The sequence below is a fragment of the Mycteria americana genome, chromosome 3, assembly GCF_035582795.1.
Source record: "Mycteria americana isolate JAX WOST 10 ecotype Jacksonville Zoo and Gardens chromosome 3, USCA_MyAme_1.0, whole genome shotgun sequence".
In the NCBI taxonomy this organism is placed as follows: domain Eukaryota; kingdom Metazoa; phylum Chordata; class Aves; order Ciconiiformes; family Ciconiidae; genus Mycteria; species Mycteria americana.
In genome coordinates this window covers 48,222,957-48,249,906 of record NC_134367.1, presented here as the reverse complement: position 1 = coordinate 48,249,906, position 26,950 = coordinate 48,222,957, and the positions used below count along the sequence as shown (strand labels likewise).

At 35.4% G+C, this 26,950-nt stretch overlaps 1 protein-coding gene across 1 annotated transcript in view; it reads right to left on the bottom strand.

The window, feature by feature from the left end:
- Window positions 1-6,571: 6,571 nt before the first annotated feature.
- GRIK2 (glutamate ionotropic receptor kainate type subunit 2) overlaps window positions 6,572-26,950 on the bottom strand; it is a 445,724-nt gene continuing 425,345 nt past the window's right edge. Inside the window, exons 16-17 of the mRNA XM_075498454.1 lie at window positions 22,377-22,627; window positions 6,572-7,516 (exon numbers count right to left, since the gene is read on the bottom strand). Of these exons, the coding sequence (XP_075354569.1) occupies window positions 7,352-7,516; window positions 22,377-22,627 (416 nt within the window). The 3' untranslated portion in view covers window positions 6,572-7,351. The remainder of the gene's footprint in view (window positions 7,517-22,376; window positions 22,628-26,950) is intronic.

Genomic DNA, 26,950 nt, shown 5'->3' with positions numbered 1-26,950 from the left:
TGAGGGAAGAACAGTGGGTGTTGTTTATTTTTACTTTAGCAAGGTTCTCAGCATTATCCCCCATAACAACCTCACAGACAAACTGATGAAGTTTGGACTAGGTTAGTGAAAAGTAAGGTGGATCGAAAACTGACTCCTCTGTCATGGTCAAAGGGTTGTAATCAGTGGCTGAAAGTCCAGTCACAGGCCAGTCATTAGTGATATACCCAAAGGGTTGATACTGGGACTCATACTCCTTAACATCTTCATTAATGACCTGTATGATGGAACAGAATGCATCCTCAGCAAATATGTATATTACACAAAGGAGGAGTGGTTGATAAAGCAGATGTTTGTGCTGCCATTCAGAGAGACCTCAACAGGCTGGAGAGATGGGCCAACAGGAACTTCATAAAGTTGAACAAAGGGAAATGACAAGTCCTGCACCTGGGGAAGAATAACTCCATGCACCAGCCCAGGCTGGGGGACAAACAACCAGAAAGCAGATTTGCGGAGAAGGACCTGGGGGTCTTGGTGGACAACAAAGTGAACATGAGCCAGCAATGTGCCCTTGCAGCTAAGAAGAGCAACAGAACCCTCGGTTGCATTCAGAAGACCATTGCCAGCAGGTCAAGGAAGGTGATCCTTCCCTTCTACTCAGCACTGGTGAGACACATCTAGAATACTGGGTCCAGTTCTGGGCTTCCCAGTACAAGAGAGACAGGGACATAACAAGGTGATTATGGCCCACAGTGAAGGGCCACAAAGATGATTAAGGGATGGAGTGTCTCATATAGGGAGAGGCTGAGACACATGGGACTCCTCAGCCTGGAGAAGAGAAGGCTCAGCAGAATCTGATGCGGGGGGAGATGGAACCAGACTCTCAGTGGTGTCCAGTGAGATAACAAGAAGCTGTGAGCACAAACTGAAATGCAAGAAATTACCTTTAAATGTGAGGAAAGTAAATCTTTTTCACTCTAAGTATAATTGAACACTGGAAACAGAGAGGTTGTGGAGTTTCCATCCTTGGAAATATTCAAAACCTGACTGGACAACATCCTGGGCAATCTTCTCTAGTTGGCCCTGATTTGAACAGGGACATTGGACTCGTCAGTCTCCAGAAGGCCTTTCCATTTGGAGAAGTCACTGGACTCAGCAATTCAAAACGTTGATGATTCTGTGATTTTATGAGTCTATGATTCTACGAGAGATGCCTCTATGATAAGCCGACAAGTAATTTTTACTTAACACAAATGAGTAATTTTAACATAGACATTAATGCATAGAATGGCTTAGCAGATGTACATATCAGAAATTTCTGTTGATCAACCTGAGTCAAATGGCCCAGCCAGTTAGCATGATTAAAGCATAAAGAGAATGATATGGTTACCATCACTACACTAGGTTGCCTTCCACTTTGTGGACTTAACAGCCAGCAGTCTACTTGTGGGAGGCTGGCAGGAGACACCCTTTGACATAAATCCATCATAAGGTTTGAACCTGTACCTTCAAAACCAAATTGCTACAAATTTGGTCTGTGGTAGATGATGTAGCCCAAGGAACATTAACAACAGCTCAAACCTTTACCAACCTTCAGTGTTTTCATATAATTTTTCAGGTAAGTTTAACGTAGGACTAAGTCTCTTATTTCCTCCAAGCAAAACTCCTACAGTCATGGCAAAGAAGGAACTCTAAGATTTTTCCATTATTTTTAGCTCATGCTAGATTTCCTAAGTAGCTGAAAAACTATACATACATTATATGACAAGGAAAGAAATGCATTCTCTTGGCTCTGAGAATTCCTGAAAGACATATCTATGTATAATTTCCAGTGTACACTTCAACATTCAGAAAAATAAAGTTCATCATTACAGAGTGGAATTCCTTGAAGAAGAAAAAGGTAAAAGAGAAGGCTGATATTTTTGTCCTGAAGATCAGATGCTTCAGTTGTTTCCTTTCATTTATCTACAGTTAGCATTTTTCTCAGATTCCCACAATTCTGTCATGCCAACAGTCATAGAAAGCTAGTGTTGTTGGATACAAACAAGAGGAAGTATTTCTTTAGTTTTTATTAGAATTATCGTTCATAGAAAATTTCTAATGATGTCCATAGGATTGGCATAGATTTTGACAATAAGAGTCTTGTTGATCTAAGTGGGCAGATACAATGAAGGAAGGCAAGGTGCCTGGTGTTCAACTTAATAAATTGCTTAATCATATCTTTTCCAAGCTTAAACCAATTAAAAGTTCTCTTTTGCAAAGCTCATCTTGAGTATAACCCTTCTTTTTATGTGTCAACCTACTTTTTCCATTTTTAATGTAGCTGATTTCATATTAAAACCTTTATAGAAGCTATGTGAACATGATGTTCTATATTCCTATACCCCGACAACATAGAGAAATTTCTAGTAAGATGAGTTGGTGTGATAGCTCCTTTGGGTTGGTTTTATTATTTTTATTTTTTGATTATTCTATTGCTGTAGTGATTAGGATTTCAGGCAATGAGCTAAAACAATATATTACTAGACTGGCAGTCAATCAGATCACTATCACTTCAAGCATCATTTAAGAAGATCTACTTTTTTATTATTTATATAGCTCCATAGTTCATGGTGCTACATAGAACAAACCAAAGACAGATTCCCTGCCCCCTAAGAGCTTACAGTCTAGGCAAGTACAAGAACAACAGGAGGAGATAACACAGGCAGGGGACAGAGACGTGTAGTAAATGAAGAGAAGGACAGTTAGATTACAGTCACATGAAAAGCTAGTGTGTTTATCTTGGTGGATATAAACTGGGGAGATGAGGTGCTTAAGTAACTTTATTTTTCATTAGAACTACATTTTATAGGAAAGCCAGAAGTAAAGGGTTTTGAAAATAAATTTGAAAGTGTCAGAGGTGCTTGTAGGAAGGCAAAGAGGCAAGACTGGAAGGGAATAGGACACTAACATATTTGAGGTTGGAAAGCAATGATCTTGGATCTCAGACGAGTCAATCTCAGTGACTCTTTTCCTACACATCTTTGAAAATATGACAAAAAGCACAATTTCTCCTGTGCACCTAAACACAGGATGGTATCTTATTTTGCCTTTAATATCGTATCAGTACACATTTGGGGATGTATTGGACAAAATCTTGATTTCTCTGAAGTAGGAGTTTCGACACTGCTTTCAAAGTAGTCAGCATTTCGATCATCATATTGTGATCGTTGGTGTATTTGGAGACTAGTGCATTTGGAGACTAGAGCGAAGTTGTGTCTAAAGTACTTAAATACTTTTCTAATATCCCTAATGTAGTAATAATACAAAAATTATTTTATAGCATTATCTTTTACCTCTTTGTATGTTGTTATCTCTGCTCATGACCCCTTTTCCCTGAAAATGTTTTTATTTTGTAGAATATCAGGGCATTTCTCCTACTTCTATTTGAGACTTTGGATTTTGGTAGGGTTTTTTTCTTCATAAATTATGTATTTTCCATTCTGAAATATTAACTAGTTAATGTAGTAGGGCTAAACAGTGTTATTTTGGTTTTTTGGAAGACTCTATGGATGAAACCGGGAAGGATTATTGCACAGAGCCTCAAGTAATATAAACATGAAAGAACAGGTTCTTTCAAACCTGTACTGGATTCTTCAACTGAAAATTGAGATAGAAACTTTTTTCAGAAAGTAATATCTCATACAAACACTGCCAGATACTCCTGGATATGTTTGTATTTGTGTATAGGAGAATACTATTAAATGGCCTGCTGATGTCTATAATGGGCCAAATCCTCATTTACTATAAAGCACCGCATATCACTTGATTTCATCCAACTATGTGGCTCAGAATTTTCACTACCAGTCCTTCATAAATGACATTTCTCAAAAAAATAAAGGTGGGGGTTTTGTCATTTATTCTGTAATATCCACGTAGTTATCTATTGCTATATAACCATACTGAGGCAACCTGAAGATCCAAACTGAGATCTTGAGAATTCTTAACGATTATAGACTTCTATCCTCCTTGAAACAGATACAGTAAAAAAAAAAGTCCCATTCAGTTTTTACCTCCAATTTTCATCCACCAGGTAGCACCATATAACTGACTTAAAACTGCTTTAAAAGTCTTCTCTAGAGTGACATTCAAGGTCAGTCAGAGAAGCACCCATCATCCTGTCCTGGGAAATCAACAGACTAATTGGGCTATTATATGAAACCACATAAAGCAATTATATACAGGTTCTGAATCTTCATGGGCCAGATATTCACTTGATTTTAGCTGGTGTAGTTCCATTGACTTTAATGATACTATAGAAATTTATAGTACAGGAGTATTTAGGATTAAGCCACTCAGAGGCCTTTCAAAATGAGGAAGTTTTCTTCAGAATTGAGGATTTCCTTCATAAAAGTGAAGGAAAAATGAACCATTGAGCTTTTTGGACTACAAAACTACCAGCAGTATTTTCTGCTACTTTGGGGGTCAACTCTTTGTTAGTCATTTTTCCTTAAATGTCTTAATTTTCTGTGAAAAATACAGAAATAATTACTAATGCAGAACAAATAACTACGAATTAGTGTATAATTTTTTTAAAAAGCCATTATCCTACTATGAATCTGTGGAGCCATGCATATCTAGTCTCAATCTTAAATACAAATCTCCAGTTACTTTGTAAATTTCCCTTATGATGGAAGGCTGAAATTCTCACTGAAATCTTAATTAAGCCACACTACTTCTCTGTTAGGATTCTTGTTCCTTACTTTGACTCAGTAAAATATTTGGGACATATTCTGCAATCACACTTATTTTGGCTCACATAAAGCTTAATGAGAATTAGTCATGTGCATCAAGGTGAAGTAGAACTCCTTCTTATTTCAACAACCTTAATGGAGAAAAGAAAGGTTTCTTTGAATATAATACAGCATTTTATTACATGATTTTACAAATTTTATTGTAATTCATCAATCAAATGCAATAGCCAATTATTTTTTCCATTCCAAACCATCATCATTAGGAGTTTTCATTGTGTTGTATGACAATTACTTTCTTTCCCTTTGTATTTTAAATAATTAATTTAAACTTAAATATGTATTATGTAAGTATACTCATTTTCAGAATCTTTGCTGAAGGTGTTTTTATCTCGTTTGTACTTCAGACAAAGATAACCTGTTCTTTGTTATCACATAAATTGGGATTAAAATCTCACAAATATAAGAGAATTTGCTTTCTCAGTCCCTATTCACAACGGAAATGGCCAGCTCAGTCTCTGTGAAGATTTATGAGAACTGGGTAGTAGACACAAACCTCCCCCTTCCCCCCAAATTTCATGACATAATTTCTACAATTTGGATGATATATCTTATACTGCTGTGCTAGAAAGACGATGATAAGATTAAATTAAACCCCAGTAAAAAAATTATCTCGTTACTCACCAATGACTGATTATCTATGATAATTTTAAAGTTTTTTTAAAATTAACCAAATGAATTATTTTCCACATAAAGACCATCTTCATAATCTTTTTTGGCTGACATAACATTCCTACATAGCCCATCCTATACATTTTTTGTTGAGATACAAATAAATTTACAGTAGATGGAGGTGCAAGATTCAGCATCTGTAGAGTGGTATTTCAAAATGTTATGTCCAGGAACTCACCACAGGCAGTACATATAAATTAGCTTTGAAGCAGCTAAGAGCCAGATCCTGCAAAAACTTATCACAATGTGCTGTACTGGCTTCTCAGAAATCCCAGCAAACTCTCTGGACATGCGTTTAGTGGCAAGAATCAGCAGGATAGGGCACTAAGCTGAGGCTAAGTACCAGTACTGACACAAAGTACTGTACATATGTTGCTCAAATCACACAGCAAAAATAAAACAACTAAAACTGACATAATTTTAATGCTTTTTTTTTTTTTAATTTTGTGCATTGGATTCAAACAGCAAACTGAGTGCACTTTAACTGTTATCACAATGTGGTCAAGAGGTCTGTGTCTTTTACCATTTACACACAATTGTTCATGACAGCATGTTATCAGCCTAGTGGAAACCAGGGGTGTAGCATGGTAAGCAGTGGTGGTAGTGCACCTATTTTTTATATTATCTAACTTGAAAATATGTCTCTTCTAAGATTCCTTTTTCTTGATAAAAATAGTTTTCACCAAACGTTGGTGGTGCACACGCACTACCATTCATGCTTGGCATCACACCCCTGACAGAAACACATGTTCTTATTTTGTTGATAAAAAGTATTACAAAAATTTCCATACAAAAACTATTTTCATAGAAATCTTGCATTTCCACAAATAAACCTGAACATTTTTTTTTTGAAAAAAAAAAACTGCTCAAGAATTTTGTTCATTTAGTACTGTGACTGTATTGAAAAATGCAGTCCTCCTCAAAGTTCTCCACATTCACTTCTTTTACGTGACCCATCCCACTTCCAATATTAGCGAGAATTGCACAGGCTCCATTGAGTTCAATTAGTAGCAGGAACAAGGGTTTCAAAACCCATTCAGGCTAAAATGCAAGCCCTCTATGTGTGAAATACACTGCTTCCCACCCCCCTCCCTCTTTTCACAATTAAAGAAAAAAAGTAGTTGCTTATATCTAAAGGCTGTAAGATACATTCCTTTGTACTAAGGAAACTTTCATTCATCTAAAAATTGGGTCAAAATTATGGATTTTTTTGTTGTTGTTTTTTTAGATCAAAGTTCCAGCCCAGGTAAATTTAAGTTATTGGTTTTTCTTTTTTAATTATTATTTATTTACTTAGTTCAGTGACACAGACAGTCCAAAAAGCAGGTGAGCATCCTCATATTTATCCTTCTATTCATGGGATTCATGTTTCTTCATTTTAACATTTCTCCCATCCAGGAAGCTCATATCACCTGTCCAGATGGTAGTTTCAGTCTACCGGCAGTTACCAACTCTTCTATGCTTGGAAGTTCAGAAGAACATACAGTTTCTTGTTCCACTACAGTTCTGAGATATTACTTTTACTAGACTCCTTCCATGGTTAGTATCGTCTTGGACATTTATTCTCCATCTCCTGGCAACCGTTGAACTTCAAAAGGAACCTGTAATTTCTCACTGAGACTGCATTTGAAACCAGCCACAAAACTCACATGGAACATTCATTCATTCAGAATGGTGGAAACCCATGACGAACAGTGTAACCCCGCATAACTTGGCTGATCCATGATGCTTGTGATTCGAGTCTGGCCATTGCAGCTGCTGAGATCACAGAGTCTCTAGTTCATAGACACAGCAGCATGAGGTAACTCATTTTATTTTGCACAGGTTGCATATTTCCACAGGAAACATTCTCGCAAGGTTGTTTGGAAAAAAGACGACAGTTTGTGCTTGGGGTATTTGGTTTCCCACCTCTATGCCATGGTTTCTTTACCCGGCAACCTTCTGTCGTTAAATGTGTGCATGTTGATAACTTCTTCTGTTTTCACAATAACAGGGGCCTGTGGCTTGTGTTTTAATCGACGCTGACACTTCAGAGACATCCTTAGCTCCTCTACCATGGCACTACAGAAGGACCTCTAAAGAGGGAAATAGAGGAAGAAGAAAAAAAAAAAACACACCTGTAAGAAATATCTAGCTGCAGTGTCTAGAAGCAGATTCACTCTATTGGCACAGTCTTGTCAGTCCTGTAAGTTTTGTTTTTTCTCAGCCTGGAGCTCATAGCAAATTGCCGTCTCTTAAATATGCATCACATAATAATTAAAATGACTTATCAAGCTGTGATGACTCAGTGAAAAAATCACCTTGTCCCTACAATTATTTATCTGGCAGCTACTGACTATGGATGCATATGATACATAAAAACATTTCAAACAGATGTTCTGTTAACATAATTTAACTTTACCAGATAGCATCTGAATGTAACATGTATATTAGGTATTTGGTAAAATCTCCTTGCCTATATTTCAAAATAATACATTTCATCTCTGTATGATTTAAATAGCTGTCCCTCAAGAAAACAACAAGCCTTAGTGTAGGAAGTTTACCTAAATTAATGTTTAAATACTGTTAAAATGCAGACCCATTACTGAAAGCAAATATCTACTCCATTATTTTTAATATCTTCTGTATCTGAACATTTCTTCCACTACTGACTATCATTTGTGGAGTATATATTTGCAAAAAATATTCAGTTTCATTGATCTTTATGAAGAGCATATTATCAGAAAAACAGTTTATTAACATGTTTTCATCAAAAGCTAGATCTTCAAAGCCCTTTGTCCATTTTACAGTGCAAGAAATTTGAAAAGTAAAATAAAATCTCCCTTATTCCCTCAGTCGGACTGAATTCTCAACTGCTAATAGTGTGCTGAGCAATTGGCCTCTCCTCAGTGTGAGAATTGGGGTATGGATGAAATATGGAAGTAAGGAAGAGGAGTCTTAGTTTTGGAGTCTGTGAATTAACCACTTTTATCATATACTTAACTTAAATGTTCTCCAGTGGAGAAATGTGTTAAGTAAATAACACATCCCAGAGCCTGAGATGTTATGACAAGCCTCTGACAATTGCTCTCACTCAAAGCAAGTTTGAGGTATAATCTAGCCCTTTGCATTTTGCTTTCTTAATAACTAATTTCCAGTCCAGGGAGAGGATCTGGAAAAAGAAAAAAAAAAAAAAAAGAGACAGAGCACCTGGAATTACAGTAAATATCTCTTGATTACTGTTTGATTTTGTGTGATTAGTGATAGTTCATCAGGCAATATATAATTGTCTAATTTATGTCCCCAGTCAAGAATTCTGCTTTATTTGTAAACTGTTACATCTCCATTATTCATACAAACCTGGAGTTTGGAGATTAGATCCAGAAAACATTTAAGCACCTCACCCTACCTACTTCTTTGGGAGCCTAAATTGAATCTGTGTTTATCAAAATCTGCATTCAGCTTCCAACCTCCAGGGCTGAAGGCACTCTGAGCACTAAGGCACTCAGTTTTCCACATTAAACTTTATAGGTTTGTCATTTGGCCATACTCAGTAGAAATTCTGCTAAACACATTGGTGCTTGGCTTAGTCCTGGATGCCACCAGAATTCGCACTCAAGTTCTCCATGCATAAGGTCATCAATTCAGTAGGTGTGCTCTCAAAGGACCTAACAAATCAAGTTCCTCAAAAAAAGTGGCAACTGCTAAAGAAGGACACATGGCAGACATTACAACTGTCTTCTGGGCATTCATCAGCTGGAACATTAGAGCTGAATGTGAGACACATTTGAGAGTGTCAATTCAATAGTGTCTTCTGCTGGAGGAGATTTAAGCTTCAGTGTCTCAGCAAAGGACCATAACCTACAGGTGTTAGACCATTTCAAGGTAAAAATATTTGCAGTTTCCACCTACTGATCCTGTTCCACTTTGCATGGAAGCAGTTAATAGAGGCAGAGCAGGAGAAAGGGAGAGAGGGAGAGCGCAGGCTGTTCTGTAGATTAGGAATTATAGCAATTATAGCATAGAATTAGGAATTATATGGCAGAGGAAAGGCTTTAGTGGTAGTTCCTGTTTCAGTGAAAACTTCAATATGTTTATGTAAAATTCTGTTTAGTGCAAAGAGTGCAAACATGAGTTGTCTCAGTCATGGGTTAGAACTGAACCTGAATCCCCCAAATCCTGAACAAATGCCCTCTTCCCTAATCCTTTGCATGAATAAGGGAATAGGCAGATGGGAAGGAAAGGGAAATCGTACTCTGGCTGTGATACGCTTCCTTTCAAATATTCCTTTCTCCTGCTGAGTTTGAAATAAAGGTATGACACCTACTCAACTTATGATAGAAAGGGTTTAACCACCTATAACTAAGAAAAGTTTAAGTTGTGAATCCAAAGGAGAGGAAGGTATATCTCTCTGGTGCAGAGTCAAGCACAAGTCCTTCAGAGGCCAAAGTTCTAAGACAAAATTTGTCTTTTCTGGCTGGCTACATGGAGTGACTTCTGCAATGGACGGTCATTAGCAATCCCTTTTAAAAATGTTCTGGTGCACTGGGTTGACATCCAAGACAGAACTTATGGCTTTCATTGTGTGAATGAGGTGGCTAAAATTTCTAATTGAATGGTCTGAGCTCTAATATGTCAGGTCTTCATGCATAAGGTATCTTTGCTTAGCATTGTGTACAAAGCAGGAAACTGTACCTCCTTCTTATCCAGCTGTACTTTGAAAGAAAATATTCAATTCTCTTACACTTCCACTTTTTTTAAGAAAGTGCTGATGCTTAACATCAGAACTGCAGTTATGATTATGAATCTGAAACTAGCCCTGAAATCTTTCAAAAGGGCAAGATTTAATTTAATATTTCCTGACGGCTTACAGGCTAAATTGCTAAGGCTTGCAGATCTTGGCATTTTCACTATGTGGGGAACCTAGCACTTAACTCAGGAATTTCACAGGGAATCCATTAAGAAGTAAATGCTGCAACTCTCAGCATTACACCACCTCCAGCCATTATATGGCTCTCACCTCTGGAATCAAAGACCTAACTGAAACATTCTGAGGAACAAAATCCTTCTAAATTTAAAAATGGTGCATTAGCGCTTAACACTTTCAAGATTGTGTCCCTTGTCTTTTTTTGCCAAGACATCTAACAAGACTGCAAAAACAGAATGAATCCTTTTCAAGATGTATCAATCCACCAAAACATTTTGCAAAGATCTGCAAACACTTACCAAAGGGTATAATTTTTTAGGTAATATCACTAGGAAGAGGATTACAATCAATAGCCAAGAGGTAAGAAAATACATGCACTTGATGCCAACATTCTGAACTATCCTGAAAATGAGATCTCAAGAAACTTGCCAACACATTTTATCTGAGAATTTTACCTGGATTGGAAAACTCATTAAGTGAGAAATGTTGGCAAGACTGACAGTCTTAAAAAGGCAGTTAACACAATTTTGAGATAGTTATTTTATCCAGGAAATTCTTCTATTCTGTGTTTTCAAATTATTTTGTATAAATTAAGTTCATGGGAACTTCTCTGCATATATTGTATTAAAAATATGATTTAATTACTTCATTTATGGAGATTTTTTATGTATGCTTTGTATTTTAAAATATCATATGTTGAAAACAGTAAACAGTAAACAGTATTAGCTCCCAGACAGTACCATTGTTTAGGTAACTGAGCACTGAAAAAGAGAAATATTACATCTATTTTTTTTTTCTTTCAAATTTCTCTCACTCATGTATTTTAAAAAGATGAATTCAAGGCTATGTAAAAGTTCATTACCTGGATCCTTATTCTTCTTTGGGTTCTATCTCAGAATTATAAGGAAGAGTTTTCCCACATATTGCAAAATCATGTTCAAAAAAGGTTTACAAAGGAATACTTTATGCTTGACCTTTTTTTAAATAGAAATTCTTTTCTTGTCTCGTTTTAATTCCAATCTGTGTACAGTCTCCATTTTCTGTACAGTTAAACTTTGTGTTCTTTCACTGTTAGGATACAACTTGTGGAGTAATAAGACATGAAAAAAAGAAGCAGCTCTAGAATAATTTTTTTGTGACAGATAAATGACATTTTCAGATATAATTTTAGAAAATATAATCCAATGTCTCAACCATTATTTCAATTGACCATACAGATTGTTAGGGAAAAACAGTGAAATGTTTACCAAACATATAGGCTATATTTCAAAACTATTGTCCATCATGAAACTGAGCATTTTTAGTATATATTACAAGACTCTGCTTAATTCAAGGAAAATAACCTTTTGCCCCTGACTTACCTTCCACACTGCAGGCATGTTACAAGAACGTCAGTTATTATTGATTTTTCACCAACCCTTACAAAATCATAAGTTGTCTTCTTAAATGTTACCAGAAAGTAAATGCTGCCTCCAAGTCATCTTAGATCTAATCGAATAGTAGAAGAGTTGACAGAAGGCACACAGTTCTCTAAACACTAGTGCAGTTAAGTGCAACTGTTTTGTTACAGCAAAACACTATAAAACATTAGGAAAAAGAGCTGCAATTCTAAGTGGGGATTTTAAGTGTACAAAAGAAAATTTTAATCAGAACTGTAGTTCTTAGCCTTTTAACACAAAGCAATATTGAAAATGCTCATCTCCTTAAGAAGAGTAAAGAAGTGACTGACACCTCTTTCATTTGCCACAACTGACAGCTCGCAAGTCATGCGGAATCAAGACAATAATTTTGCAAAATGTTACCACTGTTTACAATCTATTTAGACAGCTTGCGTATGGCTTTACGGCCTGAGAAAAAACATATCTTTGCATGTACGTATTAAGATGAAAGCTAGACAATACTTAAACTGTTTTCATTATATTGCTTTATAGGAATTTAGGAAGGTAATTAGAAATCATATTAGCATTTGTTAGACAGAAAATTGTGAGACTATCACCAAAGATTTTGCTTTTAACAGCCTAAAAAGAGCAACAGGAAGACAGGAATGGCATGCCTGCACCACTCTTAACATTCTGATTTAAGTTAATTCAATGTATTTTAAATAGAAAAATCTCCACTTGCTTGCTGTTTTATATTTTTCCCTCTTTGATGCAGTTAATACAAAGTTGACTGTAAACATTCAATAAAAAACTATAAGATTTACTAAGAAGTTCATTACTTCCAGTCTTGTGTGTCAGATATTATTTGAAGCCTTGTTTAATTTTCTTAAAACAATAACAGCAGTAATCCTGCATCATCTTGTTATGTTATGGGTCAGTGTTCTAACATCTAGTAGGATATATCAATCAGACTGGTTTTCATCTTCTTGAAGTTAGCTGAGAATGAATGCACAGAGCTACCCTAACTCTCCTTCCTTATCAGTTTCTGCTTCCATATGCCACTCCTCCAGGGATTTTGAATGTGTATATGGAAAACCTGTCAATCTTAAACCCCCTAGACAGAAACACGAATCCTAGCAAAATGTTGACTTAGGATCACAGAGAGATGAACAATTAATGGAATGAAAATAACCTCAGAAAAAGAGAAATCATGTTTCATTGTAGTTGAAGCATTACCATTTCAAAAGAAGTTAAAGTGTACTTGTACTGATCAGATTTTTAAGTTGCTTAGGTATATATTTAGTCCTAGACATGATTGTTGATCAAAAGTTGTACACATATATATGTATATGCATATATATATATATATATATAATATGGTTACATGAAAAATGTTTTGCCACAGACTTTTCTGATGTAGTACATTTCCAATCCATAGCAAGTATAATGCACAGGTACACTGCAGCCTAAGTTCACATCAATTAGCTGAAAATATCACCCATGTAGTCTCAACTTCAGATTTAGCAATTATTGCTTTTCTGGTAGAAGCAGAATAAGCAGCCATTTTAGGAAGTTATTTTCAGGCCAAAATGTGTGGGAGATTTTATTGCCTACTCAAATACAGACAACAATACCAAGTAAAATGAAAATTATAATTCCGTAAATTAAGCATTCCTTCCACCATAGTATCTACAAAGTCAAGACCAGTAGTGTTGTTCCAGTCAGCTTGGTGAAGCGTTAGGTGCTTCACCTGATAACTGAATTGAATGCTGATTGTTTCAAGGACTTTTGTAGCTATTTTATGGAGAGGATCAATAAGAATCTGATGGGACTGACCCTTCCTGTAACAAAACAACACTGAAATAATCTTCTGCTGGCTCAAGTGCTCACTGAGTTTGATAGTTATGAGATGAACTTAGATGACATATAGGACCTCATTGCAGGCCACTTCTAGCAGAGATTGTTAGTGTCTCCCAGTGGGGCAATAAGATTTCAGCTTGCCTTAAATGATCTGTTCAATAAATTATCAATTGGTGTCCAAAAAACCAATTCAGCCACTCTCAAATTCTAAAACGTATTTCCTAACAAAACAAAATGCACTCTGATGGATGAGAGAGACTTCTGGTAAAGCAACTCTGATTCCATTTAAAGTCTTCTGAAACTATTTAACCTGGTTTCCAGTCTGAGTGCAGCCTGACAGCTACACTAGTTCCTGTGGCTGATGGGGAACTCCTATCAGTGCAGAAAGCTTTTTCAAAGGTGGCTTTGTTTAGCTCTGCCAGCAGCCTTTCTGGCCATTGCACTGACCATGATGTTTTTCTGACTCACCTGTGGACCTAGGCTGGGGCAGATGGGATTGCACTTGTGTGGTTCCACTCTTTCCTCTCAGAGAAATCCCAGAGGATGGCATAGGGCAATTGCTCATCAGCCCCAAGGGCTCTTTCTCATGCGGGATTCCACAAGGTTTCATCCTGTCATCTCTCCTTTCAACATGTATATGAGGCCACTGAGGAGATAATGAAATAATTTGGGCTGTGGTGTCATCAGCAAGCAGATGATACACAGTCCTACTCTCTTATCAGACCAGGATGGTGCAGTCATTTTGCGCTTCCATTACCTGGCTGAAATAGGGGTATGATGGCAGCTTAATCCCAGGGAGATAGGTGCTATGTTGGACAAGTAAAGGGAAGCATTCAGAAGATATTATCTACCCTTATTATTCAGTTCCACCTCTTGTGAAAGAGGCTTACAGTCTCAGATTTCTCCAGGTTCCTAAGTTTGGTTCTGGGTTTTCAAATTGGATCAGTGGTGATAAGTACTGTTTGTCACTTGTGTTTCAGTCAGTGGCAATAATTTCTACTGGTGTGAAGCTTGCCACACCAGTCCAGGTCTTCTTCCAGAACATACTACTGCAGTACCATGTCCCTGGACAATGGCTACAAATGACTGCCAGGTGTTTAGTAAGTGCTGATAGCAATTCATAGTACTTCAGCCATGTATCTGCCGCTAAGCAAATAAATAACAGAATACATGGTACTGCCTATCTGATTTAGAACGATATCCAATGCAACATTTTAATGGTTCTGTATGTTGTGATCACAGCTGTACAGGGTATTTCTCTGCCTTTCAGCAGAGATGATCCTGATTACACTGAAATCAGTCACCTGAGATCTTGCGCTCTCAGCCACTGGATGTGAAAGTTCATTCACCTGTTAAATCATTGTTGATCCTAGATCTAAATTCATTCTCTGTTCATCCAAGGAAGGTCAGGTTTGTTGATCTTCAGGCATGGTGAAAAGAAGTGATGATGATATGTAATTTATCCTTTGAAGTATGAATCTATCTGGATTAAAATACTGTATATAACACCATATAGTTTAATTTGAAAATAAATAGTCCATCTTACAGAGACATTTTAGAAAATAAATACAACCTTTCTTACCTGAGTTTAGCTGTATCTAAGCAGCTTTTTTTAAAGTTTGCTGAGCTAAAGTCCACTGTACATGATTCACTGTAAAAATTTATACTAGTTTTATAGTTCAGTGTGATAGTATAAACTTAACATAAAATTTGGCATGGCCTCAAATCATATTGAACAGAGAGAGACTATTAGTATTAATACCAATGGTTTCTACTGTTTTGGAAACACTATTATAGTCATAGTGCACTATAAAATATCAAAATGGTTAGCATCCGTTTTTCTGTAATTACATGGTTTCACCTAGCAGTCTAGGATATTTTCTCAATCTAAAAGGCAGCTGGAAGTGCTTGTTGTTACTTTGTTGGCTTATACAAAAGTCAAAGTAATCTAAAGCAGATGAACCAAACTGTGTTTGCTACTACACTTAGCTATAGTATAGCTGATTAATTAAAAATGTAAAGATTAACATTTATATATTAAAATATTTGTATACATGACATGTTAAAGTAATATGTAGGGGAAGACAATGAAAAATTATTAGAAAGACATGAATGTTCTCTAATCTGACATTTTTTTCCTTGAGAATGAAGAAAATTTTTTTTCTGAGGAGCCAATAATTATATAATGTGAATGTTTCTTCTTCCTACTGAGAAGTGAAAGTGAACTATACTTGCTATAAAATAAATGCCATGCAGGGGTTTCCAAAAATTTTTTATACAACTTTAAATTCTTGTCAAACATAAAATACTCCATAACTCAGACCTGTAATTTAAGCCCTGATCTTTGAGTGAATATCTACGGAGCGATAGTGAGCTTCCTGAAATCATATTCCTACATTTGTACTTGTGCAATGGTCAGCTTTACATACATTTCTCATCTTTCTGTTCTTTGTTTCTTGAATGATACAAATTAAGATATTAAAAATACCTCAGAAGCAAGGTCCATTACCAAATAGGTATTGGTTGAGTTGCAATTAAAAATCAAAATAGAGATCTTGTTTTTAATGTTTTATTGTTCGCAAAAGATTTTTAAAATGCCACAGTCAGTCAAATGGTTTTTTCCCACTTTTTCCATTTTTGTCTTTTCATATCTTTTTTCTGTGAAAATTTTGGTTTTGGGGGTTTTTGTTTGTTTTGCTGGTTTTTGTAACAGTTCTTTCCATTAGAAAATATTCTGTAATATGTACTTAGGTGGCTTCCAAGCGGGCATTTAATTATAATTAATACCTCAACTTCAAGGAATCTGTACACTTACACACACACAAATTAGCCATACAAGTCTATACATCCACATACAGTGCTCAAGGGAGTACAGGATGATAGAAGTTTCCAATTTTCCAACTGCATATCTGCAGAATGCAATGTGCTAAAGTTGGAAAAATATTTCCTTTTATGAGCTGTCACAGCTGCTGCTGCTTTTTGCAGCCAACATTAAAAATTCTGAGGTTACTCCATTACAAAATGTGACATGACAATACAGACTACATCACTGACTGTACATTGTATAAAAGTTACTTGGGATATAAATCCCACAGCTTTTACTTTGATTTACCAAGAATGCCCACATTCTTTTGTTTACTGTAGCCTGAGGAACAGGCTTTTCAACTTTAAAATCTTTTGAACTTGCCTCCCCCTGTAAAGGAAAAAAAACAACCACTAGGCTGGGATTTACTTTGGAGTTGTTCCAAAACTATTATAAATTACTGTCCCAAATATCAAAGGCTTTTGATATTAAACTATTAGGATTATTCTCTGAACTCCAATAACACTGACATAACTGCATTTTTTTGAGAAAGTAACGAAAAAGACTTTAAGGAAAACTAATTTAGTAAAATTTGAAAAAAACACCCAAACCATAAAATATTCTGGTAAAGTAAGAAAGGATCCTAAAAATCTTTTCATTTTTCATATTAAATTATTGTGGTAATTTTGTTTTGCACTGTTATTAAGATAACAATTAAAACAAAGATGGAAATACTGACTTTCTACATATCCTGCTGATAAAGAAACATCCACAATACTTCAGTACTGATTAACTTCTTCCTGTAAGACTATTCCATATAGGACAAGTTACATGTATGCACTTTGCTCACCTCAATTCTAAAAAGAAGCATTCTAAGACATAATGAATTAAATTTATCCTGGTGCAAACAGATTGTAGAAGGACCTTGGCAAATAAACTCATTCTAGCATTTACACTAACTTCATGTAAACAAATCAAGAACAGTTAAACCGTATTTGAGAGAAGCACAATCAGGACTTGGTGTCAATTGTATATGGTTACAGCACAACAGCTTTTTCAGCCTAGCAGCTCTTGGCCCCTCCTTGCCTCTTGGGAAGGGTGTGGGTCACTACATTAATAAAACAAAGTTTCAAGATAACTTCTCAAGCCAACACCACCTTCTCCAAAGAAACCATGACCAGGATAGGTACAAGGACAACCATTTGCAAGGGTGAAAACAAGCAATGTGCTATACATTCTTGACACTGTCTTCAGCAATACTGTTTCATCCTAAAGTTTTCAATAGTGCACACATAGTTTCTTCCACGTAGCTGACATTTATGGTAATATCTAATCACTGTGTGAAGGTGGTATCAAAATGGAAGTGATCTCGGAGAAGATTTAAAAAAAAAAAAGAAGGAAAGGTCAATAAATTCTCAAACTGAGAATCATCAATATATTATGTTAAATATTAATGGTCTTCAAGGTCAATGTTTTCCCTGGCCCTTATAATAATAATATGAGCTATACAAAACTAAATGTATGAAATGGATATAAATCCATAACACATTGAAGCACATCAATAAAAAAAAGGACATAGTAATTGTATTAAATGGCTTCTGTTTCTAATATTGCTTATTCACTGCCCTCTGAGTGCCTGTTAAAATCAGGGAGCAGGTCATTCACCAGCAAAAGCAATTATAAAATGCAAATGACTGAGCATTTATTGTCAAGATTGGCTAGATAAAAAAGGTCTGCTTCATAACATGTTTCCAAGCAGATGACATAATTAGATGTTTGTATTATAAACAATAGGAAAGAATACAAGCCTTTAGCATTTTTTAGAAAGGCTGCAATTAAAAAATAGGTGAGCATTGTGACATAAATTCTACTAAAAAGTAACAATTAAATTTAGCTCTGAGAAATTAGAAGGCACCATCTTGTGGTTACTTTGTAAGAATGCAGTCAGGACAGCCTCTGACCTGGCATCTCCTCCTACCCCTTCCTGATGTGTCAACTGGAATGTCAAAATTCTGCCACAGACAAGGACAATGCTTTGTCATTCCCAATACTCCCTCTGAAAAAAATCAGTGAGACTATGTACTAAGTAGGACTAGAGGAGTTATTTAGCTCAAAATACACCCCAGGTTATCACATTACTCAATGTGTGTTTGAGGTAGACAGCAAATTCAGAATTATTGGCAATTGTAGCAAAACCACAATTTCTAATAAGTTTAAGATCAAATACTACCATAACTTAAAGTCTCTGCAGCTCAGTAAAGCTGCATGAATTTTTGAGCCAGCTAGGATCAGAAACGTCTATTCCTGTTATTCTTACATTATCAAAACCAAAACATGGTTTGTGCATTTTGCAGAAGTTGTTTGAAAATTTTGTAAACAATTTGTTTTGGGCAAGAGTCAACCAATTATGTTTGTGCCATCTTCAAAGATACAGTTAGTGTCATATACAGGTCACAGTTCAGCATTCAGAATTTCTTGTTCAATAGTATCTGCAGTTGTAACTAAAACACTGTTTTGTATGTAACACACATGTATAGTCACAGTTACTGATGTCTGCTTTGGGTCCATTCCTGCTAACTGCTCATTCATTGTACCTTGTGAGATAAGCTGTCCGGACTGATCTTTCTCAACTCGGTTGTGTAGCTGAGCAGTGAATTAGTTACCATGGAAAGTTCAATTGTTTTTGTCTTCCTTGGGAAATGTATGTAAAATACAAACAAGTATCAATTTAGTTATTGTTTTTATTGCTTTTATAATAAATTATAAACAAATAACTATTTCAGAGAGGCTAATTTAACTGATGTTTAGGTTATGATTTGATCATATAACTCCAGAAATACTTTGTTGGTGTTATTGTTTCAGTACACTCCAAGATTTAATCTAGTACTTCGTATTATAGGAAGTCTATGACCAGATTTGCCCTCGTGAAACAAACAGCTAAAGGACACTGACATGTGTCTCATTTCACATTTTTTGAAGTACTTAACAGTTCAAAATTAATAAAATGTACAACTGCTATTTTTTCACAAGCAGACCTAGTTCTGACCTGCTGATGGCTCAAAGAGTTTTGAATGGCTATAAATTACAGCAGATTTGAATCCATATATTGTTCTTTTCACTTTCATCAGATCTGGACCTTCTAGAAAATACTTAGTAAATTAGGACCCTCATTTTTCAAACAAACTAGCCATATTAAGTGTCAGTGACTGACAGTCTAACTGTGATAACATGCAGGCTTATCTTTGCTTTTGAAAGGTGTCAATAAAAGAGGAATTTCTCTGTGTGTGGAAAGTGTTGTGGTGGCATGAATTAATGTGTGGTATTCTGCTCATTGACATCTGTTCCCCAGAAAGACTACAGCTAGTTGCACATGTTTCCTTTGGATTTTTGAGCACATCAGGAGCAGGGATGTTCTGAACCACTTTGGTTACAAGATGCAACAGTTTCTTAGCAAATAACACAATTTTGTCTGTTGCTTTTCTGAGCTCAATTCCTTTCAAGATTTCACTCCTCCAACTAGGTTCACACCAGCCAATGTCTCTGTTTACATGTGCGCTCCAGGAGCAGGGTGACATAGAAATGCTAAAAAAGCCATATCTTGATTATACACTTTAAATCCGCATTGCCTCCCCACTAGAAGTGCAACTGTGTATTTTGTAAACATTAAAAAGCAGACACACATATTAATATGCCCATTTATATCCTAGGATACTCCATATATTCAGCAGCTGAAGTTACCTGATCTCTTTTGTTTCCTTGGTTGTTAATATGACCTTTGATCTTCCCTGTCTCCAAGTGTTGACAAGCATTATACAAATGCCAGAATGATACTCTGATTCTAAAGGGATGAAACTATAAATGTTACCAAAAATAGGTGCCTCCTCTCTCCCCGTGGGATAGGCAAGGCAGAGTTACTTGCATGGTTTACTTATACCAGCAGAGGAGATGTAGAAACTGGAGACAGATGACAGTACTGCTTATCTCCCCTTTGGCTGCTGCTACTCCCTCTCCTAGGCAAAGGTGATATGCTACATTTGGAGAGGATGGAAGAAGATGTTCACTGAAGGTCTGTGGGTGCTGGGAGAAGAGTGGGTAAGGGGATGCTGGGGTAGGCCATGTGCAGGGATGCTGGCATCATTTTCCTGTTAATTTCATTCCATAAGTAAAGTTCTGCTGAAATTTTACTGGTCTCCTGACATCAGGGTATGTGGGTGTAGTGGGGAGGGGAGGGGAGGGAAGGGAAGAGATTGGCAGCAAGGAGGAGAGGAAAGAGACATGCCTCATTCAGCTGCTTCAGATTCAGTCCTAACTTTTTAAAGTATCTCAGAACCTGATGATATGATGAGACCTTTCTGGTACAAGTACTGTTAAAATGTCAGATACCTCCAGTCATTGCTATCTCTATCCATCATTAACAAACAAAAATTAAAAAAGAAGCAAATAAAAAAAAAACCAAACCCAAAAACCAAAACCACAAAAACATACAGCTTAGAGAAACCAGTCCTTAATTAAGTTTCTGTTTGCTTCCTCACACAACTTCCAACATGCTGTTATTGTCACGTAAGGTATGCATTCATACCCTGCAAAATACTGAACTCATGTTACAAGATTATTATCAAAACAGTCCTGTTTTTCTAAGTGAGTGTTTGTTAAAAATCCAGAAAAGCTAAACCAAATTATACTGATGTCCATATGAAATCCATATCCACCTTACGAGTGGATAAAAATTACTGAGACTTACATGGATTACTTAAGTAACTGGTATCTTTTTCCTCACAAATTCATTTCAGAAACATAACATTCCAATAGTATGTTAACAGAAAAGAATCACCCTGTAGTATCATAAAGAAGAGGATCTAAATGGTCCTTTAACAATTTAATAAAATGTACCCATGTTCAAACTTTTAGGACCTTGTGACCTCACACTGCCTTTGTGTGTATTAGAAAAAAAATTCTTTAACAATATATTTATAACAGGACACTTGCATACCAATAGATTGCCTCAAAAGAAGTGAAAACAAATTGTAAATTTTCTGAATAATAATTCAAGTTACAAAAATTCACCAGTAGCATCTGGAAAAATACCAATATAAATATAGCTGTTGGATTTACTACTGATTTTATTAAATAAATTATTAAATAGAAATATAGAAATTGCCATAGGTCACAAGCTCCTCAAAAGGAGGAGAAGAAAAAAAGAAAAAGACCTAGTAAAATCCAACAGTTTCTCTCAATTTTTAAAATTCAGAATATGTCATAGCAATAAAATATATAGTTTGAGTTTAGGTTTAAACATGGGTACATATATATAGAGAGATATATTTATTATGCAAAAATGATAATTCCAACTAAGAATTTCACAAAATATTACTAGTGTTGGCACAATTACAGTATTGTGGTTGTATAAATTGCAAGTACAGAACAAATTAACACTAGAATTGTCAAAATTGAGTTAGTTTGAAATTACAGGACATCATATCAGTAGTAAACCCACCAAAAAAAATCACGCTGATGTAATATTTTCCAGACGCTACCAGGACAACTTTGCAAGTATAAACTTCTGTAAAGAACATTTCTATAGAGACATTTTTAGATTTTGACTTTGAGCTACAGACAGTTTGTCTTTTGAAAATCAAAATTATCTGTAGAAGATTAATTTGTTTCCCATTACAGTTTCGGATTTCTTCTTCATCCATAAAATTAACTGCAGTGAACTTCCAGGAGTAAAAAGCTGTCTTTTTTCAGGCTTGAATAAGAAGAGAAATAGTCACTTGTCCTGAAATCTGGCTACAATTAAACACATTGAAGACAAATTAAAAGCTGTAAATGTAAAACTTTGGGTACTTTGCTGTGATCCTTTGTTATACAAGTACTGTACTATACAACAAACAATCAGTATGCATCACCTATATTTGGCTACCAAATTCTTAAAGTATTATTTAAATTGACCATATACATAAAATAAAATAGGAAAAGACAATATTTACCTTTTCCAACTGCGCATTTTTTTTTGATTTGTACAAAAACTCCCCCACTGCCACAAAGACAGAAAGCACCAATCCTGCTGCCAGCACGATGAAGATTCCTCCAATGTTTTGAACTCCCAAAGCACTGGCCTCTTTACTTTCCTCCTCTGGGCAGCCATTGCCTCTCCACCATTTCTCTTTCATCATGTGGAGCTTGCCTTCCTCTTGCAGCTGAAGAATTGCTATAGTGATCTTGTCTCTGTATGGAGAACCTAAAGAGACCACAGGGAACATATATTGCATGGCGTATATTTTAAGGAAAGTTAGTTATTCCCGATAAGGATAAAATGTAATATAATGTCACAGGAAAATCTATATCCTCTACAACCGTAACATTTATTGAAAAGCCATTTACATCTCACCACAGTCACACTGGTCACATACATACAAACCTACCCATGCACACGTATATAAATATATATGCACAAAACTTGATCCAGCTGGTGTTGCCTGTAAGCCAGGCAACTTGATGCAACAAGTCCTATCACACTTAGTCCCAAACATCTTCATGCCCAACTATTATATCCAGCCAAATAGTATTCATCTTTCAATTTCCATCAGGCTTTTAATTATCCTGCAGTAGATTTAGTCTAATATACATAAATCTACAGGCTGTTGCTTCTTAGCTTGTTACCCTAAAGCTAATCCAAGGTCTGATATGTAATGAACACTTTATACTATTGCTTTATTAAAAGAAGAAATAACCATTTATTCTTCAGGACCAAGTCACAGAAGTCTCTCTTTGATAGATTGTCAGGCACTTAAGATACCTTCCAAGCACCTACTTATTAACAGTACCAGGTAGCAATGCATTCAGAAAGATAAGGTTAAGTGTGTTTGGATAACAGGGATATAATTTTTCCTATTTTAACGTATTTCTTTCTCATAATCCAGTATTTTAAAATGACGTGATAATTTTGCAGCTTTTGAACATTTCAATATTTCAAGGGACAGTTCAAAGGGTAGTGTCATATATTTGTATGTCATCTGCTTTCTTTTTCTTTATATAGTGCATAAGGACTTTTCAATGAGTGTTTTAAAATCTGCATTAATTAATGAATAATGCCAATGGAGAATGCTTTTCTTTTCTGAATGTTAGAGGGCAAATCACAACAGTTAGTAGTGCTTTCTACGTTAAGATTTGTGTAATGTTTAAGGAGAGAACAAAGCCATCATTTTTCTTCTCCTCCTTCGAAAACAGGAACAAAAAACTCTTCATTAAAGTGGTTAAGAAATCCCAGGGGAAAAAAAAGAGTAGATGAAAAGGCATGGCATCCCCTCTTTTATGTGATATAAATGCAATTATACAAAGAATCCCACCTCTTTTTCTTTCTGTCATAATAATGCTACTTACTAGCTATAATTTTTACAGTGTTTCCTTTGGCTGAGTAATAAAATGCATTTTCATTAACTTGATACCTTTTAAAAAAAAATCCTCAGCATCCTTTAGAGATGCTGCCCATTTGACTATTTCATGTACTGTGATCAACTGTGAAGAAGCTGAAGGAATGCATGGATAGTATATTTTATACTCTTTACACTCTTGGAAAACTTATATTTTCTTTCGAAATTTCTTTCCATTTATTCTTTATTTCTTCAATTTCTTCTTACATATCTAGAGTTTATCATGAGAATAAAGTTAATAGCAAAGGGTTGGTGTGCCAGCATGGAAGTAAAACATAGAAAGGACCATTAATTACAAAACTTTCTAGGCTTTTCTTTTGTTCCAGCATAAAAGGTGGGAAAAGCTGGCATCAAAGTATTTAAGTTGCAAGAATTTGTGCTTTTATCATCTATGCTTAGAAAAGAATTATTTTCTGTACTAGGAGCTAAACTGTGTTTACACAGGACTATATGAGAAGCAGAAAGAAAGGAAAACAAACTCTTTTCCACTCTCTTGTGCATGCACGGACTTAAGTCACACCATTTCAGACCATCCTGATTATGCTGAAACTCTGCAAAACCCTGTACTTGACACATTTCTTCAGTCAGATGGAAGAAGGAAAGTGATTAGTCCACAAGAGCCTGGGGGAGTGTAAGTGCATACTGTAATATTTTGGGGATATTTTCAGTGTTACACTGCCTATAAATATTTAACAACAACAACTTAAATAACATTAGATTCTGAGAAATAATTTTGGACCCAGTTTAAGCCATCTTCTGATCTGACAGGCTGCTTTCTAATTAAACTGATTTGCATTTCATTTCCACACTTTCTGTTGGTCTAAATATAGGCAGTAACAACTATTCTTCATGTATTATTTATATATTCTAGGGACCAGATTTGTACACATACAGTTCTAGTCCATTTGAAGTGCTTAAAAAATGAATTAACTGAGGAATTCATAGAGAGAAACCATAAAGCACAGACTAATCCTATCTACAATTAGTTTACAAGGATTGCACTAGAAGCATTCAGCTAATAGTGATTCAGTTCAACAGTATCACTTACTGTTGGTGATTTGCAAAATTTTGCACAAATAGTTGTGGAGTAGACAGATTACAGGGCCTTTGGTGTTTCTACTGCAATATTTGTATTTGTTATACCTTATTATCTTGTCTTAAAAATGGTAATCTTACAAGTAAGGATGAATGTGGGATGACCAGCATTGCATACTGCTGCTGTTAAATTAAACATTTAAAATTTTATACCCATGAAAAAGCTAGCATTCAGTACTGTAATTCTATTCTTTTTCTGAATGATTTATAATGATCTAAATTCATTGATTCACATTTTTCAACAAACAATGAGTACACCTGATAATCTGATCTTTGAAAAAAAGTCATTTTTAATGCTGTTTATAGTGATTTAAGCAGTTATTAAGAGAACAAAAGAAGCATAGCAACAATATTATTTCCTAAGGTTTTATTTGCTCCTAGATTTTTTCTGATACAATCTGGATTGCAAGTCCTAGCAATGGAAAATCCACCCAGAAGCACCTAAAGTGTCTAAAAGTATCATGGTCTGATCTGTGGATAATAAAGTTAGCATACAAAAAGAAAAGAAAATAAATAGAGAATATGGACAAGGCATCCAGATTACACTCTGGATGTTAAAATGGTTTTCCTTGCAGAAATGAAAAATTTCAGCAAGTAAATGTAAAGGATTTTTGACATTTACTGGTAATTTTCACTATCACTTTTATGACAGGACTGAAAAATGAATCAAGCCCTTCCATGAGGTGTTGCAAGAAGGCCAAGTCCTGGTTTTTTATATTTTTTAAAATCAGAAGTATTTAATTTAAGAGAATTTACTGTTCAAGAGAAAAAAATGAAATGAAAACAGAAACTTTAAGACTCCCAGACAATGTATATGAATACATTTGCAAAATAAATACAGTATGAATAACAGTAAAGTAATAAAACAGAAGGAAAAAAAAAAAGAGAGCAAATAAAATTCTACCATGTGAAGAAATGTGAACATCACATCTCAACCTTCAATAAAAAGACAAGCAGTTGAAAAAAATCTCACCAGTCTGTGCATGGGGGGGGAAGACTAAGAGGGGACAGACACAGCATTATTTAAAACTCCATCCCAAAATCAGGGAAAAAGATGAATATATAATCTTCCATTGAGTGCAGAGAAAGGGAAAAGTCCAGTGCAGAAATATTTGACTTTTTCTTCCCTCTCTTTCCCTGGTTCCTACTGCTTTCATTTCTCTGTCAACTGATGAGCTATTCCCATGACAAACTGGGACTGGAGGGACTACAGAACATAATCTATACATTATTTGCTGATCCCACTCTAGCTGCTGTTTTCAAGAATGAGAATTTCTGCTAGAAAAATGTTAAGACCTTCTGCTATAGATTATAGAGATCTTAGTGCCTTCCTGTGATCAACAAACTCAATAAGGGATGCAATAATTTCTATTTGCAGTTACCTGCTTATGAAAATTTAAAATTAAAATTAAAATGTGCATAAAATTCTATTGTCTGAAGCATCTGTACAAAACTGAGATAAAATCTCAGAAATACTGCAGAAGTTATACATAGATAAGTTTTCTGCCCTGAAGACTCAGTATATAGAGATTTATGCACATAATGATATATTTAGTCATTAATTATGAACACGTAAGCTTTATATATTGAGACTTCACTGCATACAGATTAGTATGTTGAAATCCTGCTGATCTGGCTGGTCTTGAAAAGGCTTCCTACTAGATTATAATTTAGTAAAATCTCCTGCCTGGTTACTCTTAATCTGTTTTACTCATTCCATCAAATACAAAAGGAGTGTATTGGGACCTGTAGAACTGAATTTGGCCCTAAGTAAGTAAAAAGGAATAGCAGCATTCTGCTAACTCTTTCATTAAGAAAACGTTGAACCAGGAACTTTTTTGTTTCGTCATTCCAGGTGCATTTTACCAAAAGAAATCACTACCAATTGTCTGGTATTTTGAAAATTGGTGCCCATGGGACACAGTTACACGTTACTTTTGATTTGCTAGGCAGAAAAATCCATTCTGAACACTCCTACACCACTGATAGTGTCTTTTTTTCCTGTTACTTTTTTCTTTTGTTATTAAAAACCCAGA